General features: G+C 35.7%; 1 protein-coding gene across 2 annotated transcripts in view; it reads left to right on the forward strand.

The window, feature by feature from the left end:
- The window catches only part of LOC115443280, a 77,525-nt gene that overhangs the window by 21,598 nt on the left and 41,042 nt on the right, over positions 1 to 14,885 (forward strand). The window contains exon 2 of one of the 2 annotated variants that reach the window (XM_030168634.2): positions 11,663 to 11,803. In XM_030168634.2, coding sequence (XP_030024494.1) covers positions 11,669 to 11,803 — 135 coding nt within the window. In that variant the 5' untranslated portion in view covers positions 11,663 to 11,668. Of the gene's footprint in view, positions 1 to 11,662; positions 11,804 to 14,885 lie in introns of those variants that run through there. The other variant, XM_030168642.2, reaches the window with a different exon arrangement.

A 14,885-nucleotide genomic window follows, 5' to 3' on the forward strand; every position in this document is an offset into this window, starting at 1 on the left:
GAGTTCCAATGGTTGAAGAACATGATGATGGTGAAATTATATTTACATGACCTCTAGAGCGGTCTAGATAAACTGGAGAATGGAGACAGAAGGGAATCTTTCATAATCTCATTATCTGTAGGAATCCTAACACCAAAGCTGGCAATTCAAATTTTGCATTACGAACTATACCTATAGAAATAATTAAAATTATCAGAAACGTTTTCACTATCTCGATAGCTAGATTTTTATTAAATTATTCCCTCCCCATGTAATGTACAATAATCCTTTGAAAAAAGAATATTACGTATTCATAAGGCGGCCCGCTCACTGTCCAACAATTATGCCAAGATGGCTGCTAGTACGTGCACGGAGTCTCCAAACTATCGATACACCGCGATATTCAATAGCAGTTTTATTTTTATAATAAATTCTTCCATGACACTAAACACACGTTATGCTACGGGGAATGGACGTGGTGCGATTTACAATAGCTTGGTTATGGATCAGGTTGACCTCGTAAGGTCATCGGAGCCAGGATAATTTATATAACGGATAAGCAACGGATAAGGGATTGCTTGTCAATCTTTTGGCGAGGGACTGGCTTCTACTCGCGACTTGCACTAAAAGTCCAGTAGCTGTCACTCAAACTATGAATATTGCTTTAGGCGTTTCGGAGATTTGCCCGGTATCATAGCGATCAAAGTAACTTAATGTTTAGATTTTCGTTATAAGTGAAATAACTTAAAACTTTAAAAAGGCATTTATCGCGTAATTTTAGTAAGACCCTGCATTTTTTTTACCTCCTTACTTTACTGTAAACCAAGCGAAATTAGCTATATTCCACACGCACTTTCAAACCAAAGCGCCTGAACGAAACTAGCCTTTATTACTGCATTTCGTCCTTCCAGGCTATATTCGAAATGTCCTCAAGTGAATGTTTATTTAATCTACTCAATATGAATATTGAACGTGCTAATATATTTTGCAATCGTGAATACGGATCCTATAATTACAATACAGGATGGGATACACAGACAGGACGTTTACAGTTATGTTTACAATAGAGACCTTATTAATGAAACAAGCGTCAGTTAAAACTGATGTTTGTTGAAGGAAGTGATCAGTTTTGCTTGATAGATTGAGAACTCATGACAGCGTTACATTGTTTTATCTCTGCTTTGAGTAACTTTGTTTGTTATTTGCAGGTTGAATAATGTAGATTGAATTAAAGATAATTCGTAACGACAAAAAATATTATTACAGCAAATAAACCTTGTAAACATAATTGCCAAATATTTTTAACCGACGAAAAAAACGGAGGGGTTCTCAATTCGATACGTATTTTTTTATGTTAGATCACGTATAAGGTTTTACAGAGTAGATCAATTTAGATAACTCTTGGGTATGCTCCGAAAATGGTCTCATAAAAATTCTATCCCTAAGGGTAGAAAAATAGGGGATGTATTGACTCACTGATTTCACCGAGTTATGTGTACACCCTCATACCTTGTAGTTGGTCTCATATTCATTAAATTAATAAATCAACTGCCTTTTAATGACAAAAAATCGACGTACAGAAATCTATCCAGAAACTATATAAAAGCTTCTTAAATTAGGCAAGAGTGGTATAAAAGTCAATATCAGGTTAAGGACGCAGGATTTCTTACGTCATCGCTTTTGCGGTACATGTGTGCGAGGGAGATAGCGGTATATTGCGATGTCGCGAGCGCTCTTGCTCATATTACTTAAAATAGAAATCAATTCTATAACCGTAGCGTGAAGATATAAATAATTAACTAGCATTTATTTATAATATTTCATATAACATAATAGTTACATGCATGTCTAACTTCGTTTCTTATGTAACTGTTACAACGTACGAAATATTACAATGTGTAAAGAATTTGCGTTCACGGTCAATGCTCGTCGGCTGCAGCCTTGTGAGACCGCGAGGTTAATGAGTTCGCATCCTGTTATGTACTTTAATACGTATTTATAAACAGTATTTGTTAGGATTACAAAATTTATAATTATTATCTTTTGTTTTTAGTTTAGAGTCAGCAATCAGCGTTTTGAAATATGAAATGGAAACTTCAGGTTTCGTCCTAAAAATTAGTAATGAATGTTTTAATTTTCTCTCAATAGACATTAAGTCCACGCCCAAGTTCAATAAAGTCAGCAGTTTCGGGTTTTCATAGTGGCTTTTGGTTACTACAAACGACAATCTACTCCATGGGTACCAATTCACATTGAAGCCTATAAGATCTTGCGAACATTTCTTGGCCTTCTCTCCTCCTCTCATCCTAAGAGTTTTCCTTATCCTTCCACCACACTTCCTTCCCCAGATATCCTCTTCCAACTTTCCTCCAGGACCTTGCAGTCGCGAAGCTGCGGTATTCCAGTATCAATTTCGCAAGTTTCCCCCGAATTTGACTGCTGGGTCCGATACCCAAAAAAAATCTACTTCAGTTTACCCCACCAGACTTACAACGAGGTAGCTATATATAGATTTTAATCTCACGTTGCGATTTACTATAAGTATATTTTACGCAGACAAGAGCCTTGAAACCCTACACTGTTTGCATTCATTGCGCATTACTATCTGTTACTACAGCTCGCAGTAAATAAATATAAAAGGTACTGGTGTGGATTACTAATCAATAAGCGTGGTGACAATTTCTTGATCGTATAGTGAACGTTTTTTTAATTTAATAAGGAAATGAGTAAGCCGCTAATTGTAGGCGCCAAAAATGGCCATTACCGGTGATAATACCAGAACATTGATTTAAATACTTGTTAGAAGAACTCTGAAACTAAATCTGTATTCTATACTTCTATGCTAATACATAAAACTGAATATTTGTTTGGACGCGCTAATCCCAGGAACTACTGAAACGATTTTGACTTTTTTTCCTTAATGGTAAGCTACATTAATCGTAAGTGCTATAGGTTACTTTTTATTTCGGAAAAACTTTTTCACGTGGGCGGAGTCACAGGCAAAAGGTAGTTGATGAGAAAATTGAATTAAACAATAAACTACTCTATGTATAAGTAACATAAGTTATTCTACTTTTACTCATGACAGACAGGAGCAAAAGTTAGTCCGACTACGTCATAAGCCAAGTCATCAGCTCATCACTGACGCTGCGTGACATTGCCGACGTCAGCGCGTGGTCGCGGTAGCCAGCAAACAGCTGGCCGGTGTCGAAATAATATCGGTTACCTACTCCACTTGATCACCCGCTCGATACGATAGCACGCATTTCACTTTCTGCTATATTATTTGGGTTAGTTTGTGTGTTGTGGAGGATGTAGTGTTGAAAGATGTGAAAGAATGCCAGGTTTTCAAAGAGGAAATGTAAATGGAGTGATATGGAGAAAGAGAAAAGGCTGACTTGATTATCTTGTTTGATGCATCGTTTCAGAGACTTTTCGATCTTAGTATTGAGGTTAATGTAAATACTCTCTGTTTCTTTTCCGTATTTACAAATTTTCTTTTGTATATATTTGTTGCGGTCTGTTGATAATACTGCACTTGAGACGTGATAAGTTACTGGTTCGATTCCCAATTGAGTTAGCTAAAGTTTGTTTCGGCTTTGTATTGCAGGATATAAGACTTCTTAGTACTTTTCCAAAATATAGGATATTTAGGACAAATATTTCAGTGCCAATATTATATATATATACCTATATATATATATACCTATCTTACTATTATATAAAGCTGAAGAGTTTGTTTGTTTGTTTGTTTGAACGCGCTAATCTCAGGAACTACCGGCCCAAACTGAAAAATTCTTTTTGCGTTAGATAGCCCTTTGTTCGTGGAGTGCTATAGGCTATATATCATCACGCTATACCCAATAGGAGCGGAGCAGTAATGGCCAATCTCAGGAACTACTGATCCAAACTGAAAAATTCTTTTTGCGTTGGATAGCCCTTTATTCGTGGAGTGCTATAGGCTATATATCATCACGCTATACCCATTAGGAGCGGAGCAGTAATGGCCAATCTCAGGAACTACCGATCCAAACTTAAAAATTCTTTTTGCGTTGGATAGCCCTTTATTCGTGGAGTGCTATAGGCTATATATCATCACGCTATGACCAATAGGAGCGGAGCAGTAATGAAACATGTTGCAAAAACGGGGACAATTTATTAGTTTTCAGAGCGTCCGTTGCGTGCGCTGCGTAAACGGTTAAAGTTATGCAACAATGATGTATGACGGGATTGTTCCTCTTAAAAAGTTCTAAAAAATATATTATAAAACAAAGTCCCCCGCTGCATCTGTCTGCCTGAACGTGTTAAACTCAAAAACTACCCAACGTATTAAGATGAAATTTGGTATGGAGACAGCTTGAGACCCTGGGAAGAACATAGGCTTCAGGGAAAATATATAGCGTGACTTTTATAACGGAAAACCTTTAGCCCGAAATACTTTATAACGCGGGCGGAGCCGCGGGCAAAAGCTAGTAGTTAATAATGCTCGCAAACCAGCGACATCACATTGCGGTGACGATTTTTACGCAAGTCACAATTCGGGACACATTTACGATCGCGCAAGCGTGAATCATTGGCTAACCTTTCACGACGGTCAGTAAAACAAGATACACCTTCGTTTTAGGGAATAACTTGCAGGTCATGAGAAAGACAGACCATAGATAATGGGTAGATTTTAGCTTCCATATTTGTTGGATGTGTATTCGGTATTTTATACCAGACTGGACAACGACACAAAAATAGGCAAGACAATGAAATACTATTCAGAGACTCTAATCCCAGATTTTGGCTTCACTGATTGATAAAAAACACGAATAGCAAATGTCCCTCGGATTTTACATTTTATAAACTACCAATTCACATTACAACGGGCGCCAAATTTCACTTTCGTAATACAAAATGTAAAGGAAACATTATCTTCAAATTGACGCATTATTCATGTCAAGGTTTTTGTAAATCTTACGAGGATGTGAATTACAACCATCATCATTTCGATTGAGCACCAAGCGTGTTTTCGAAGAGTTTGAAGTAAAAGTGTGGGATCATTTTTAGCATTAGCCGAAAAACATTTAAAAGGTTATTACCAATTATTTTTAAGTATTTAAATAGTTGAAGCTATTTAGCAGGGGGTTCAAATAGCATGACAAAAATAACTTCAACAAGAATAATGTGTTTATTTGTCACAACTCAAACTCCAAATATTTTAACCCTACTAACGTAGTCAAAATAACTCCAAAGATTTTCAAAGATTAATAGCAGCCCATTAATTTAAAGAATACGAAATAAAAATAGCTGTGAGACTTATCATACGGAAATGGTGTGTAAAATTTCCCCTATCATCACGCGGTGGGCACGGTGGGTGAATACAAACGAGATGTGTTATCGACCCGGCAGACGCTCAAGGTTGCGCGGCGGGTTAAGTATGCTACTGGTTTAGCATGCGGTTTTGTTTAATCTCGTCCTTTGGTGAGATCCTGTTGAATTCTACGGTGTAACGTTATACACTTAAATAGGTTAAAACAACTTGTCCTTTTGCTTTAAGGAATTATTGGGACGCCCCTTACTGTTTTATTTGGTTTTCGTTAATACTAGTAAATTGTAAAGACTCTTATGGAGAGTTTTTAAAAACAGGAACGAGAATTTATCTGTTATTTTTTCATATTCCTTTTTGTTTTCTCGACTTTATAATTTTAAATTTGCTACTTCAATAACGATTTTTACTTTCAGTCTATGTTTTATTGCATTACATTAAAAACTAAATAATTCATATTGCAATTTCTCTCCGTATGTATCTTGCGACTACCATTTATGGCAACTCGTTACAACTTCGAAAGTTAGGCCCAATGTACCATACAATACAAGTGGTGTTTGGTTACCGCATGTTCTATCTACCGGGAAGCGTGGAGGGAATGCAGGAAGGGAAGGGAGGGAAGAGTATTGTGTATTCATAAGTTTCCCCGTAATACTTATAAGCAGGAACGCCTTTTATGGTACTCGGACCACCCACGTTTCGGCGTTCTGCAGACTTGATGGCAGCGTTAGTGGCCAGTATTGGACAAGTTTATTTTAATAAAAGGTATTTTTGAACTTTGGACTCTTAAGGGTTTCAAATATTTTGTTTGTATGGGAGGAAAGGCAGCCAACTGTCAAAATATTTAGGAATATTTGCACTTACAATTGTGGAAGTGGAATAATTGTTTTCAAGACACATGTGCATATATTGCGACATTTTACACGATATTCTATTAATCAAAAATGTTTATTTTATCATAGTGAGAGAGGACATCGAACTAACATTAAATATGCTGTAAACAGGTTTTGTGGGAATTCGATCAATAGTCTTTTCCAACCACAACACAAAGCGGAAATTACCAGGTCAAGAGCACTTTGGGCATACCTTTCTCAATAGAATTTTCGTAACGATTGCAATTTTTATGACCTTGTTTGTCCAATATTTGATGGGAAAAAGGATGTTAAAATTGATTACCATAATCTTTCCCTTACCATGAAATATCCGTTATTAAACTATTAATTACATATAAAATATATTCATTGCATCCTTCGTCCATTTACGGCTTCCTGGGTGTGAAATATTGGGCATTACTTATAAACACATCATTTATGTGATAATAACAGTTCGTAGTTGCGTACGGATGTGGGTTCTTCGGCCAGACTTGGTTCAAATATTTATCGTCAAAATAATAAATATAATCGTTGGCAAATCAAATACAATGATTGTTTTGATAGTTGAATTAATATAAAAACCAAGGTTAAAACTAGTATTTTAATATTATGATATAATCATGATCAATTATGACAATTTTATGCAAACAAAACACCAAATCCATCATAACAATCTATGTCAACACGAATAAAATATTTTCCCGAGCTAGAAACGAAAGAATATAATTCATCGATACAACATTTAAGTAATTTGTTCTCAATGCACACACGTCTGACTTTTCTAAAGTGATGTGTGTATTGTTTGTGAATTAATCGATTGCTTTAACGGTGAAGGAAAACTTCGCGCGGAAACCCGCATACTGGAGAAGTTCTCTATAGGGATTTTGATGTGAACTAGAAATTCCAAAATTATTCAAAGACGAGTCTTGAAATGTCTTATACACAGGACTACGTCTCCGATATTCCTAGTTCAAACGCTCACTCGTCAACCAGTTTCAACGTTTTCAAGTTCATTTTCAATTAAAGTGATAAACAATAACATCCGCATGAGCATTATTCCAGGTTCGTGTTTACGATTCGCTTTCACAATACATTAGCACGCGCCATTGGGTTTCGAATTTGATTTATTTTGTAAATCGAGATGTTGTGATTCGGTCCGTGTTTGTTATTTGTATGGAATGTTGATTCGTTCCTTTTATGGATCGTTGGATGTTGATTTTCAGGAGTTTCTTTGTCAATGATTTCATGATTTGTTTTCGATATGGCTGTTATTAATTGAAAAGCTCGATAAAATTGTAGTTATGATTTCTTGCGATTTCACAGCAGAAGCATTAACTTTAGTTAAAATTCCATCTGTTTTTGTTTCTTTACTAATTGGACTCGCATCGATGTTTTTGTTAATAAATGATAACGTAACTTTAATTGAAATTTACAGGTAAAGTTATGAGACCGACCTTTTTCCAAAAATGTAGTATCTGATTAACACTTGATGCAAACTGATGTAACATTTTTTGTTACAAGTTACGCAAATTACCTTACGCTGGTTTTATATGCGTCCATAAATGGTGCGTACTACCCACATGCGTTTGATCAAATCTTTGATCAAACGCTGGCACGTGCAAACCTAAGCCATTAGGTAGTAGCTGTTGCTAGACTGATGATATCCTTTAGTTATTTTTTCGGGAATAGCTATTTTTATTTCATTTAATTTGACACGTTCTAATAATGTCATGGTTCTGGATTGTGTTGCTACCTTTACCATTCAACCAAAGCCATGGAATATAGAGTATCTCACGGCACTGCGTTCAACGCTCTGAGAAATTAGATATCAAGACTCATTATACCCAATAATTACACTGGCTACAAAGTTTTAAAACCGGGACAAAACTATAAATATAAGCTTTTCACAGCTATGAAAGTCAGTTCTTTAGCTTTACAATTTAACATTTTAGTGAAATAGTATTGTATGCAAGTTTCGACCGTAACAGATAAGGTTCAAATAAATGTTAATGTTAACCCGATTTACACGCACCGTTAAATAATGAAGATCTGATGAAACACCGGCTCAAATTCTATTATGGTCAGTTCACTTTGTGCAATTTGATATGAGATTTACATTCTGGTACAAATCTTAGAATTGTGACATCGCGTAGGTTTCGGTTGAAGTTATGGACGATAGCCTTCAACGTCTGTTAGTCTAGAAGTGATATTTAATAAAGTCCTGGGTTTGATTTTAAATTCGATGAATAAAATTTGCACGATAAGCTCCAAGAATCGTCACAACTAGGTATGTCATAAGACAGAAAGTTGCATGACCAAATAGGGGTGCATATCTAGTCGTCTATTTCTTTAATTTACCCCTAAATAATTATTTATTATAAAAGTGACCTTATCGTATTGTTTAAGTTTAAATCATTATCTTATTTGGGATATAATAATCAGTTATTTATAATCACGATATTCTTGCACAGGCCATGCCAAATATATGGTTGAATGTTGGGCCAATCTTCCTACACACCGGCCATGTAAAGCGTGTTTAATGATAATCTGTGGTTAACCGCGGGCGCGTGCCTCTGGTTTCGACAGTAAATAATAATTACCTCCACCAAAATGGGGACATCATGATGAACTTTAAAAATAATTAATTTTAACGATGGTACTGAGATGAAAAAAAATTGCGGCTTCTTGTAAGTACTTTCTGTTTGCCCTTGCGACGTTGTAGTACATCAATTGTTGCTGGTTTTAACGACAGATGCTGCTTATTTTTCTCTCTACCTTCAAGGATGGAATGCGCCAATGCAAATCATTGTTATAGTAATTTAATCAAATATACTTTAGTAGTGTTTGGACTATCATTTAAGAATATAATTAAGTTTCTTTACATATTAGATATCATAAATGCATCCTTTCCTATCTCAATTCTCAACGTCTCCAAGACGGAAGTATTCGTGGAGTTCTCGATTCAAAACATCCGATAAATCCTAGCACATTGGCTGTGGTATCCAACTTCCGTTGTCCATTGCTAAATAATCACATCTATTTACCAACGGAAATGAGCAGTCACCTGCAAATACGCGCATCCGGTACCTTAAATTGTCACCAGTTGTCTCTATTTTTAATTGAACCACATTCTCACAATTTATTGATCCGGTAAAATTGTTTTTATGATTGAAGGCTTTAGGATTAAAATAACCGTCTTCCACTATCATTTGCAAAATAATGACACGTAACGTGTAATTTTTAGAGCAATGTGTCTAATGCAGTACTATGCTTCGTAATTCAAATTTCTTTATGGTTCTAATGCTTGAATCATATTTCCTCGTCATTTAACTGTATAAAAAACTAATAAGTTAATATTGTAACTCATTCGTCTGCGTCAGTAATGTATAATAATTATCTAATTGTAGATCTACCTCCTGACCGTATAAGACGTAACTTGACAGTTAACTGGACTTGTAACGTAACAAATCAACTTTTTTGAATCTTCGTGTGCCGCTGATTGATTGCACTCGTAATAAGATTACAGTGTAATGTGTTCGCGCACGTTACGTCCGTAGTTTTGTATGCAATTGTAATTTTAACAACTTAATTACAATGATTTCCGATTAATAAATTACGTCTATAATTGTATCGATTTAGTTATGATTTGTATTGCGTGGTGTTGATTTGATTGTATGTGTTAAGGTATTTGATTGGAATTTTCTTTATTGCGGGTATATTTTTAGTCTTACTTATAAAAAATTCACAAAGCTATGCTTAGTCAAAACACAAATTTACTAGTCAATGATCTAGATGAGCTGTAAGTCAAAACCCACCATCACCTCTTAATAAGGTTTGAAGTAAGAACCGGTGATGTTTTTGACAGCGTTTTAAGCATTTCTTAATCACGTCTTAAAGCCAAAACAAGTTTATAAGTAAGACTGTTTATCTTTATTAATGTAAGCTTCAAATCCTTCCATACATTTTTAAATATATTTTATCATCAATCATTGAAAAGGAGTTTAAGCAGCTATAGCGGGCCCTTTTTTCGCATCGTTGTGTTGCACCGTTTTTCCTTGGCTTTTAAATTGGTCACCAGTCACCACGTAAGCAAGGATTGGTGAGAACGGTCTTAAGGCGCCGCGCAGATGTATATATCTGAAAAACTCTATTTCTTAACCTCATGTGCTTATCGTTATTGTTCAGGCAAGGTCACATATTATTACAATAGATTCGTAATGTCAAGATTTTCAACACCATTTTTCTCAGCTCATTAATTTTTTAGTTTTAATTATGCTCTAATGTTAGCATTGTGTTATTTTGCGCAATTTGGCTTTAATCTTGATCAACTAAGGCTGAGAGTTTATGATAAAATGGTATAGGTGAGAAGATTGAGTCATTGGTTACAATATTTAGTTTCATAGTTTGATATTTCGCATGAAGTTTACAATAGTTTATGGGTATTCATTTTTGCTCTATGAGGCACATAAAACGTGTCAAAAGTTGCTAATGCCATGTTGACTTTTATAATTTTATTTCTAGTGGTATTGCTCCCGTATATGGGTAGACCTCATCTTTACCATTAAACAAGCCACTTACTCCTCTGGTCATGGAGTTTAAAAAAGAATTGAGAGATGCTGTGACAATGCACGCCAAGCTCACTTATAACAGTTGGTGTGGATGAAATGTATCAGGTACTGAGTTCCGAGAAGCGATAGCTCGGCCGAGCCGTGGCGCCGAGCTAACAAAACAACGCCTTGTTGACTGACAAATGTAGTGCGAAATATTATGGATATTATATTATAGTATTTGTTTTATTACATGAAATGTCTAAGGGCCTTTAAGATAATGATTTCTTATGTTTACGCGAATGTTAAACATTGAAATTAAACTAATTTTCGGATTCTATCGCGGTGTTAGTATTTTATTTTCTCCCGACGTTTCGAAGACTTTGCAGCCTTCATGGTCACGGGGGGACTGAGGTGTTGTTCATCCGTAAAGTCAAAGTTACAATATCTACCTACATTTTACAATTATACAACTTTTTTAATTTTTTTAAATTTTAGCTGTTGGTGGTCCGATCTATGCAGAATGAGCTCACAGTGTCTTGACCGGCTGCCAGACTTCAGATGATTAATTGCGAAATAAATCAAAATGTTTGGTAGTCTTAAATTTAAGATTTTATTTTATAAGTTTTATAGGATTATCCAAGTTGTCTGGGACATTATAATCACACTCAAACATATGGATTTTTGAAAATTCAACACAAATTGACGTTGGCTTGAACCATCATATCGAAACCCTATTATCTACTACGTAGTATAATTGGTTGTCAGACAGAAATCGCTTAAAGCGATAAGACAATTTCTTCGCCTAACATAATTTTAACAGAAATTTTATTCTGTGTATATTTTTTTTTTATTTAAGTGTAATTATTATAGAAAGAAAGAAAGAAAGAAAGAAAGAAAGATTTATTTATTATAGTAACGAATGTTAATAATAATGTTTTGTTTGTGCGCAGGTCGGAATGCTAAAGCACGTGGCGGTGTCTCCGCACCGCACCCGCGCCGACTCCGTGAGCCTCTCGTCGTCAGCGTCCTGCTGCAGCCTCGGCAGCCTCGACAACCGGCACGACTCCGTCACTGACCTTTCGCACCGCACGGTCAGTTCTTTACACCACTTACACAGTTGATGACCATGTGTCTCCTACCGAATACCGAATCAAAGGATATATTTGGAAAAGAAAACTCCTATGCAGACCAGTTGATTATGGTTGGTCTTCTACGGCATTCCAAATTAAGAGCCTTTTACCCTTTTGATATATTTGAAAAACAAAATCGTTGACTTAATCAATCGCGAGCATATATCAACAATAGATGTCTTTTGTATTATTGAGGTGCTATAAATTACTAGGAATCTCTTAGAACGACTTTAAAATAGCCGCGCGGATTTCAGCTTGGCGGTTGACTTCTTTAAGGTGCTTACTTTTTTTCAAGCATAACAACAACATTTCCCCCTCTCCCCACCAAAGATCCGGTGAAATTTCTGAGTGGTTCCATTAAAATCTCTTCAGTGATAAAAGAAAAGCAATAGAAAATACATATCCAGATAATAACCGACATGTAAATGGCATTATATCACGGGGTTCTATAATTACGTCCTCACTTTCACACCGTGCTGATGGGCATTTCTTTTGCATCCCAAAGCACTTACGTTAGGTGTAAAAACAAATAGACGGTTGATTGGAGGTTACGTACTTTACTGTTATTCGTTCACTGAGTTCCCATGTTTTTTTTATTAATAGTAATATTAATATACTTGTGTAATGGTTCTAATGATGTTATGATACGAGTTTTGTGGCGTGAGTATATACTATGAGGGATTGGTTCCAAAAAGGTAATATTCAGATATTACATAAATTTCTTGGTGCAGAGAATGATCCCTAATCTTTCGTTTTTAAGCCAATGAGTGACTTCAACTCTTCAATATTATATCAGTTTCTATAGCTCGATATGTAACTTTTCTTTATCGGTGCTAGGCAAAGTGGCTTTAATGCACCTGATGTTAACAATGAAGCCCAAAGAAAATGCCGACGTGCAAAAGATACGAGAATCTCTGGACGGTAGCACAGTGATGCCGGCCTGCAGTATTCCTTCTTCCCTATTCTATTATTATTCTAATATTTACTATATATATTAAACATTGTTATGGATAGTATATTTTACAATACTCTGTTACTTAAACCCTTATTGAGGTTAACTATTTTTCAATAGTTGGTATCTCCAGCCCACGGATCTCCAAGTCCGGCACAGTTGCTTAACCGGAAGTGTTTATTGACACGTAAGGCGCGTTATCTATGAAATATTTGTATTGTGGTCGTATCGTATATTTATACTGTTTGATCACCTCCCGAACAGCTTCATGGGCGATATCTATAACAACTGTTTGTAATATACGAGTGTGTATAGTTTGGGAAGTGATTCTTATTTAAGTAGATTATGGAGTGGCCTTAGAATGTAATCATACGCCTTTATCATTTGCAAGGATAGGTATAACAAATGTTATATAATTAAATGGTCTCCTCCCCTAATGAGAGTGATTAAGCCTTAGTCCACCACGCTGTCCTAGTGCGGATTAGTAGACTTCATACACCCTTAAAATTCCTATAGAGAACTTCTCAGGTATGCAAGTTTCCTTACGATGATTTTCTACGTCGTTAAAGCGAGCGATAATTCACAAAGAATACAAGCATAAATTTAGAAAAGTCAGAAGTGTGTGTTCTTGTATTTCAACCTGCGGACACCAGTGGCGAAGGATGAAATTTTCCGAAAGGTAACCCGACACAAAATATTGGTACCAATATGCATAAATGCGATCTGCAAATCGTTCAAATGATAACTATATTCTACATAAATTCTAAATAAAGAGAAGCCGGCAGGAATCGCATTATATGGATCCTTCGCCACTGGCGGACACTCGTCTAAGAAGTCCGTCCCACGCCCAACTAGACTATCGCCGCCTTAGCAGGCGTTACTCTAACGTAAATTTAATTTATTTTCATGAAACAATCGCAGTTGCTATGTTTACTGAGTTCGAGGCGTCTTAATGTAACGTTACGGTGTTGACTTCAGTGCAATACAGCGTCATATTGAAAGATCTATTTGACATTGTTTAGAGTAAGAAATGAGCTTGTTCTATTGATTGTTTCTATAATCAAACTCAATCTAATTTTTCTATCCGATTCCGAGAAAACCAATGAAAATTACTCATATCAAAAAATCTTTGTTCTGATTGGTCCATTTTCGCGATAGATAAAAAAAACACGATTGGGATCGTTTATTGAAAATGTTGATTAGTCGCATAAAATCTAGAAGATTCTAATGATAGTTAACAGTGTATAAGGACGACCCCTGACCGTTGCATTAATTGCCGCGCTTCTGCGATGGCCGACTGAGATACGCGATTTTTGCGATTGTTCTCGCCTTTGGGAGCGCGCATTGTCTGAACCCGAGCAATGTCCGTGAGACGGTTTTGAAACTATTCTGATGACTGATGGCTGAGCTTCCGAGTCTGTTTGTCATGTAGGCAAAAAAGGTGCTTATGGTAGGTCAAAATAAAAAGGAGTCTGAATAATTTATTTAGATTCATTTCTTCATTGAGTTGTTGTAGATGTGAGACGGGCGAGTGCGTGGATGCAATGCTTAGATTAGGCAGTTAGGGACTGATTGATTACGCACCTGTTTCTAAGATCGAAAACGCTGAATGGCCTGAGAATCAAACATAGGGTCTCATCAATTTGCAATAAAAAATGCCGCACAAGTAATGACCTTTTACGAGCTAGTAGGTTATATTAACTTATTTTAATTTTCGTATTATAGATTATCTTTGTCAGGCTAGGCCACTAAGGCAATATTTTATAGCAAATATCAGTAATAATTTAAGATATACATAAATTTTACCAACAGATGGCGTTAAAATGAGTTTTATATCACCCATATTTATCCACTATAAAAAGAGACGAAGTTGTCTATAGTTTATTATTTTTATTAAAGTGTGCACTCCACATGGCGCGCTTACAAGTATATACATGACGACACAACTATTTATTTTGTTATTATGTTAAACATGTGTTATTGTTTGTGCTAAACACTAGAATGAATGAATGAAGACTGAATGAATGTAGTAGAATGTTTTTTATATAACTTACAAATGTTTACGAAACATACCTGTATATATTTCTTTTG

Source organism: Manduca sexta, chromosome 23 (assembly GCF_014839805.1).
Source record: "Manduca sexta isolate Smith_Timp_Sample1 chromosome 23, JHU_Msex_v1.0, whole genome shotgun sequence".
Classification (NCBI taxonomy): Eukaryota; Metazoa; Arthropoda; class Insecta; order Lepidoptera; family Sphingidae; genus Manduca; species Manduca sexta.